The sequence below is a fragment of the Stenella coeruleoalba genome, assembly GCF_951394435.1.
Source record: "Stenella coeruleoalba genome assembly, chromosome: 11".
NCBI lineage: Eukaryota > Metazoa > Chordata > Mammalia > Artiodactyla > Delphinidae > Stenella > Stenella coeruleoalba.
Window position 1 is genome coordinate 42,190,872 of NC_137157.1, and position 8,042 is coordinate 42,198,913.

Genomic DNA, 8,042 nt, shown 5'->3' on the forward strand with positions numbered 1-8,042 from the left:
TGACTTGTATTTTCATGATTACTTGGCTTTTAACTATTTCTTTAAAGACATTTGAACTTTATCCAAATCTTTAATAATGATATTTTTCATGAGTTTCTACTTTATATTGCAAATTAGGAAGTTTATAGATTAAAAGTTTTATAATCTTGTAATCAAGTTGTAAATGAAAGTAAACACTTTATAACTTTCTAACTTCTGTTAAATGTCTTTAAGCCAGTATTAACGAACTTCTAAGGAGGTATCTGCCAACTAAGAAAATTCTATCAATTCAGTTCCATTACTGTGTTGTTTTTTTTTTTGATTACTCTTACTAGCAAGCAATAGGATGATGTATAAATACCTTTCAATATTAAGCTGCATGCTGCTCAGGAAAAGGAAGGTTTGTAGGACGTATTTTTAGATAGCATTTATAGACTATAGTAGCATTTAAAGTTCAGAGAGGCCTAGCATGTATAGTTGTTAATTCAATTTTTTGAAACTATCACCAGGGCTTCCCTGGTGGCGCAGTGGTTGGGAATCCGCCTGCCAATGCAGGGGACACGGGTTTGAGCCCTGGGCTGGGAAGATCCCACATGCCTCAGAGCAGCTGGGCCCGTGTGCCACAGCTGCTGAGCTTGCACTCTGGAGCCTGCAAGCCACGGCAACTGAGCCCCTAGTGCCATGGCTGCTGAAACCCGTGCTCCTAGAGCCCATGCTCGCAACAGGAGAAGCCACCTCAGTGGGAGGCCCACACACCGCGGCAACAGGGACCCAACGCAGCCAAAAGTAAACTTATTAAAAAAAAAACAACTATTACCAAATACATGTATTGGTATGGCAAGTTTTAGAAGTCTTTTCATAAATTCTTATTACAGTTTGAAAACTTTAAAAAGTAGGATGCATTATGAAAAATCTGTCAAGCATTTGAAGACATTGATTTTCTTTTCATGACAGATGTGGGCTTTTGAGTCTTAAAATTTCTACATATGTTGAGCTCTTCCTGTGTGCCAAGAAATGTATTAGGTGATCAGGACACATCAAAACTGATTTTTGACCTCTTGGAAGAACTGACATACTCTAGTAATGGGAACAGAAATAAGCAATAGGAATTATAAATTATTCAGATATGTTAGGAGGTAATACATGCTATGGGAAAAATTAAGGGAAATTGGGTGGTTGCAGTTTTAGAGTGATTAGGAAAGCCCTCATTGAGATGACATTTGAGCAGAGACTTGAAGAAAGTGATTGGGATGTCTTAAATAGATTATAATATAGATGATAAGACAACAAGGGTAGAATCAGGGAGGCAAAGTTCGGAGGCCATGGCAGTATTTCAGGGGAGAGATTATCAGGGTGGTGATGAAGTGGAGAGAAATGGACAGAATATAGATACGGTTTGAAGGCATAACCGTTGGGATTTCTTGACTCAATTTGTGGATTGGGTACTGGAAAGCGAGTAAAGGATTTTTGCAAGGCAGGCATGCTTCTAAACATTTGCCGTCCTGGGGTAGGAGTGCAATGGAGACGCCAGTGATTAAATATTTTAAAGTTTTGTTCAATGAAGATACGTCCCACACTACTATCCTGCCAAATACACCTTCACAAGTACTTGGAGGTCCAGGTTTGAAATTCAGATCCTTAAAACTCCTGTGCCAGAAGCTTCCTTGTGAGGAAGCTGATCCTCTGCCTGTGTCCCACTTTCCTTGTCTTCCCATTCCTGCCTCTGAATTGGCCTCCTGCACGTTTGTGTGGGCATTCCTAGCCTGTATGTTCAAAATCTGTCCACCTGCCTTACACACCAGTGCACACGATGGTCATGTAATACTCTGAAATAGCCAAGGTCATTTAGGCAGGGTATTTGGAGTGAGTACCTGGAGTATAGTCTAGAACAAGTATGAGTTCCAGATAGGCATGTAGTACTGGCTCTTCAAAGCACAGGGCTCCTTTTGTCTTGTTCTAAGGGCAGTACTGCTGCAAGGGTTTTGGCCTGAACAACTGTACAGATAGAATTGCCATCACCTGAGGGGGGGATTGCAGGTAAGTAGAACAGGTCAGGGTGAGGAGGTAAGTTTGGGAGTGCATATATTCTGGTTCTCTAATAGACACCCCAATAGTACTGTAGAGAAAGGGAAAAGGAAAAAATTCAATTTACAGTAACAGGGGCCTGGAATATATAAAAACTGAAGGGTATTTTTCATTACAGCCATTCTAACCAGCTAAGGCTCTTTAACAAACCATGAACTTTGACTTCAGACCCTTACTGAACCAGTTCTACCCAGGCATTTGTTTTAACCAGTCATATATAAGCCTATGGACTCCATCCTATCCAGCATGCTATTTTTTATTCGCAAAAGCTCCATGAACCCTGCTTTCTATGATCGAAAATCCCCTCAGACTTCTCCCTCTAGCGAACTACTCAGTGCATGTCTTCACCAGTATGTGTTCCCTTGCCTGGGGGTGTTATTATTTTTTAACTTTGGTAGTCTGTTTTATTCTTTGGCAACAAGCAGTTGGATATAAATTTGGGAGTCTTGGGCATATAGATCTTATTGAAAATAATAAGACTGGATGAGGTCAAGGGAGTGAGTGTAGATAAAAACCGAGGGCTGAGCTTTGGGGCACTCAAAAGATTGGAAAGAGGAGGAACCTGTAGAGGAGACAGACAATGACCAGGGAGGTGGAAGGAAAGCTAAGTGGTGTCCTCGAAGCCAGTGAAGAACTGTCCTAGAGCAGAAGATGATCGACTCTCAGATGCTGCTGATAGACAACTTGATGCAGCTGGCCATAATATACACTTTGACTTAAGCCTTGTTAGTGACTTGTTAGCTAGCTTTCTAAACTTTAGTAATTTTTAAGTGACATTCGTAGGTTTTCATTATCTACAACTGAAGTTGTGGGGTTTTTTTGGGGGGGGGCGGTTATTTCCTGTAATTCATTTTCTGCGAATTTGTCTTAAAAATGGTAATATGGCCATTTTTGTGAGTTGGTGGTGACTGGTGAAATTAAAAGCAAAGTTGTCACCTATCTACAAGATTCCTATATTATACTACTGAGATTTCCAATAATCAGTTGCACTATGGTTGGAGAAGGCAAACTGTATACTTCTGAGCTGTTCACAAAGTCACTTAAGTTGTGAAATACCCAACTGGAAATTCTGAGTTTTTAAGTCTCTAATTATAACAAGTGCTTTTGAAAATCGTGCTGCTGGTTGTTCAGACATTGTGAAGTAGCTTAGATAGAATGCATTTGTTGCGTCCTGATAAACTGCAGAAGGATAGAAACACCAAATGTTGCGTTTCTCAAGAAAATGGCTTGGGCTTCCAGAATACATCTTAATGTTTTACCTAGTTTGGTTTGTATAGTATCAATTTTCCATATGAAATGTCTTTCCCAACTACACCTGCCCTCAGAGACTCTGAATTACACATTTAAAGGAAGTATCCTTTCTAAATGAGCTGAAGAATGGCATTCTGTTAAAAAGATGAACAGCTGGTCATGTGGAAATTCTCTGGAATGCTCACTTGTCCTGCAAAGGCAGGGGAAAAACTGAGACGTTAGGTGCAGTGTTTGTCATTCATTGGTATACAGAATTTTTTAAAAAGTCACCTTCTTAAAATGTAATCATGTAAAGAAATCTTTACATGACTTTGCCTTTCTCCTTAAAAGACGAATCCATCAACAATGTGAAGGCCCTGAGAGCCCACTAAGTGCAATTCAGTGGGTCTCAGGATTGTGCTGGAATTGTCCCATTTGCTGAAACATTGTTCCTTATATTAAGATTCAGGACCCTCCCGTGTTTAAAAGTTATCCTTTGTTCTCGATTACCTTGGGATAAACCTGGAATTTCTTAAGCGTGACACACAAAGAATTTGAATCTTGCTCCGCTCTCCAAGCTCGTCTCTCACTTCTTCCCCTTTGAATTCTTTGTACCAGCCTGATGAAACTACAGATGAGCTAAGCTCTCCCTTCTTCCTTCTTGAGTTCAAGTAGCAGCCTTTCCTCTTACCTTGGCCAACTCTGACTTATCCACCCCTGCTTTATTTCTTCTTTGTGTAATTCTTCGTATTTTCAGGGTCGGTACATAGTTGGGGTTCTCTGTTTACTTAATACATTTCCCCCAAGAGATTTGGTCTCGGCTTAGGCTCTTTATTCTGCCTTGTTTCCCAGAATTTCTGTAGAAATTGTTTAAATGGAGTAGGAGGGAGCTAGGGGCGAGTACCGCATTAGTTTCCCCAGGTTACAGATAAATGAGATTCCAAGAGATCTGACCCGTTTGGCGTTTGCAAAGAGAGGGACCCGCGGAGGCTAGCCTGCCGTTTGGAAGGCTAAACTGCCTTAAAGTGTTGGGACCGGGCATTACCTGAATTTGTCGTTAGAGTTGAATTACTGTTGTGAGCTATTGCGGGCTGTACGGATGGGTCAAGAAGGAAGCTAGAGCGCTCGTGTCACGGGTAAAGATAGGCAGTGCCTGCGCTCCTGGCTCGAGAAAAGGAAGGTGAGATGCCATCCGAAGTGGTCCTCTTCCTCTATCCCTTCCAAACGGGACAGACGGTAGCGCTGTTGGTTTAACAATCGCCCCTTCGGCTCCAAGAAGAGCTAGTTAGTGACCGTAAGCGAATGTGAGTGTAAAGACACCGTGTTCTCTCGGCCTTTGTGGACTAAGATGTTTACGTAGTGTCCGGGGGAGGCACGCTTCCACGGGACTCCGCGGCTCGCGAGCCTCACCCCCAGGCTCCTTGCTCGCCCAGGCAGCGCGAATCCCCAGGGCTGGGTTCCCGAGGGCAGAGGGTCAGCTTGGCGTACCAGGCACCGTCTGGTAGCTGTACCCGTCCTCGCAGCCCCATCCTCATTTTCTGAGGCTGTTAGCAGAAAGCCCCACCGGGAGGAGAGGCGGGACGGCTGGGGATGGCCTCTCAGCGCCCTCTGCGCCTCGGCATCCTTTGCTGGCCATCTCGGGCGCCCTCGGCTGTGGCGCCCGGCGGAGGAGAGGAGTTTCCGGGGCTCGGGTCCCTGCAGCCATCCCGGGGAAGGAGCGCGGAAGCGAGTGGGCGGCGAGAGGCGGAGCAAGGGACGCGGGGGGCGTGGACGCGGCCGGCTTTGGAAAGGCCCCAAGTTAATGAGGCGTGCGCCGGCGGCAGAGTGCCTTTCGGAGCTGGGCTTTCCCCCGCGGCGCGGGCGCCAGGAGCCGCCTTTTCCGCTGGGTGTCACTCGGGGGTGGGGGGGATGGCCCATTCAAAAGCGCCGCGAGAGGGCCCGGCCAGAGCCCTTCAGTGAGCGCTCGCAAGAGGACGGCAGAGGCCCGGCGGCTCGCAGCTCCCGGACCTTGTGGCGCATCAGGACGCGGCTGCCCTGCTGCTCGGACCCCGAGGAACCGCCGCAGCCGCCGCCGCCGCTCTGCTTCCTGCGCGTTAGCTTCTTCTGCGCGCTCCGGGCGGGCGGCCGCGGGAGCCGTTGGGGCGAGGACGGCGCGCGGCTGCTGCTGCCCCGCCGGGCCCGGGCGGCTGGAAGAGGAGAGGCCGAGCCGAGCGGCGGGCCCCCCTATGCCGGGAGGATGTTGGAGAGCAGCGGCTGCAAGGCGCTGAAGGAGGGTGTGTTGGAGAAGCGCAGCGACGGGTTGCTGCAGCTCTGGAAGAAAAAGTGCTGTATCCTCACTGAGGAGGGGCTGCTGCTCATCCCGCCCAAACAGCTGCAACACCAGCAGCAGCCCGGGCAGGGGCCGGTCGAGCCATCCCAACCCGGAGGCCCCGCTGTGGGCAGCCTCGAGCCGCCCGTCAAGCTGAAGGAATTGCACTTTTCCAACATGAAGACCGTGGACTGCGTGGAGCGCAAAGGCAAGTATATGTACTTCACTGTGGTGATGGCCGAGGGCAAGGAAATCGACTTTCGGTGCCCGCAGGACCAGGGCTGGAACGCGGAGATCACGCTTCAGATGGTGCAGTACAAGAATCGTCAGGCCATCCTGGCGGTCAAGTCCACGCGGCAGAAGCAGCAGCACCTGGTCCAGCAGCAGCCGCCGCAGCCGCAGCTTCAGCCCCAGTCCCACCCCCAAGCCCCGCCGCAGCCCCAACCCAAGCCCCAGCCGCAGCCGCAGCCCCAACCCAAGCCCCAGCCGCAGCCGCAGCCGCAGCCGCTCCATCCGTATCCGCATCCGCACTTGCGCTCGCACCCACATCCGCACCCGCACCCACTACCGCTCTCGCAGCCGCACGGCCACCGGCTTCTCCGTAGCACCTCGAACTCTGCCTGAAGAGGGCAGCACCCGAGCCAGACGAGGTAAGGTCCCGGCAGCTCGGCTCCCGAGGGAGGTTCCGAGGAGTGGGGCTGGGGGTGGTAGCAGTAGGAAGCCTTTTCCCTGGTTCGGATCTTGGGTGGAAAAATTAGAAATTAATGCAGGTTTCTGGGAGGCGGAAATAAGGGAACAAGCTGGAGCCAGGAGAGGCGGGGCAGAGAGGGGAGGGTGCGGGGTTCGGGCCGCGCAGGAAGTTCTCCTGATCGCCCGCCCGCCCGCCCACGCTGACCCACGCGTGTTCACTGGTGCGCTCCCCAGCGACGCCGCAGCTTCTCTCCTTGTCACCAGCGCCACTTGAGTGTGTCTGGGGACTCGAGGGAGCGACCCTGGTGTCCTTCTGAGCTCGCTTTGTCCACGGGACAGGCCCGAAGAGAACTGGGTCTTGTAGGAGTCCGAGCCACTTCAATCCTTGTCATTTCTTTCCAGGTTGTGAGGACTTGAGGAAGTGAGACAAGCACCTTTCTATTGTCTTCACTTGGATCGAAAACAAAACAGTCGCCCCGCCCGCACCAGACCAAGTAGTTTGGACAGAATACGACCGATAACTTGGCGATTCCTCTTAGTTTTTCTGCATACTCTTCATCACAATGCAGGAAATGATTTCGAGTCCAGAAGGCTTTATTTATGAACCTTTGAGAGGATCTTCCAGTATGGTGGACCTTTTAGGAGCGATGATGTACTGTAATGTTATTTTAATGTATTTTGATTTATGATTATTTATTAGTTTTTTTTAAATGCTTGTTCTGAGACATTTCTGAATGTAGGCCATTTTCCAAAAAAGAAACTTTATTTTCAAAAACCTATTCCCTAGTAAGTTCTAATCTTGGGAAAGAAGAAAGTAAAAGGGCGGTGAAGGGGAACACATCAAGAATTCATTTTCAGAAGGTCTGATACTTAAATGTTATACCAGGTGGTTGAAATTAAACTCTGTGATACTACGTGGAGTTTTCTTTCTTTTTTTTTCTTTTGAGTTTTTTTTTCCTTCGACATATATTTTGTGTAGAATGGAAGTTTAAAGAAGCTAAACGTTCAGAATTGTGTAATTATAAAAATCGAATTGCTTTTTCTAAAAGGAAATCAGTAGTAATGATAGCTGATTCAGAGTATTTCAAGCATAACCCAACTGATGGCAAGATGATCATATCCTGAATATACAAAGGAGGGCTGGGTCTGCTGTAGGAAAAGGCTTTCTTAGATTATCTATGTGTGAAGGGTTTAATAAGGAGTTTTCTATGATTTCTGAGTATGAATGCATTAGGTGTTTCATTTCAAAAAACATAGTGGGGGAAAAGAATTATTCCACTTGTTTGAGAGAACATTTGTGCTCTTAGCCACAATAGAGATTACCCTTCTCCAAGAGCTTTGCACACTTGATGTGAACCACATTTTCTGGCCCTTTTACTTTGTTCTAGAATCATATTCTATCTAGAATCTCATAGTTTAAATAAAATACAGTTTGTAAATATTTCAAAGGACTAGGAGTCATAGCTTTTTGTTTTCATTCTGAGAATAATGTTGATCAGAGACACCAGCTGTTTTGCTTTTTATTGCTCTGTGAGAAATCCAAGGGTTATATGTTTTGTTGTTAGGTTAGCTAAACTCAGAAATTGAAAAAGGAAGGACTGGATAAACACTGGATTTGCAGTAAGAAAACAACCCCAGTCTTGTTTTAGCAGCGACTTGTTCAGGAGTCTGGGGGGTTGTTGGTGGGGCGGGGGGAGGTGGGGGAAGAGCATGTGCTTTTAAAGGTAGAACAAACCCTCTTCTGTGTTAA

At 47.2% G+C, this 8,042-nt stretch overlaps 1 protein-coding gene across 1 annotated transcript; it reads left to right on the top strand.

The window, feature by feature from the left end:
- Window positions 1–2,985: 2,985 nt before the first annotated feature.
- PHLDA1 (pleckstrin homology like domain family A member 1) lies at window positions 2,986–7,749 on the top strand. The gene is made up of 2 exons (XM_079936569.1): window positions 2,986–6,252; window positions 6,695–7,749. The coding sequence occupies exon 1, from the start codon at window positions 5,096–5,098 to the stop codon at window positions 6,224–6,226; it is 1,131 nt and encodes a 376-aa protein (XP_079792695.1). The 5' UTR covers window positions 2,986–5,095; the 3' UTR covers window positions 6,227–6,252; window positions 6,695–7,749.
- The last annotated feature ends 293 nt before the right edge of the window (window positions 7,750–8,042 follow it).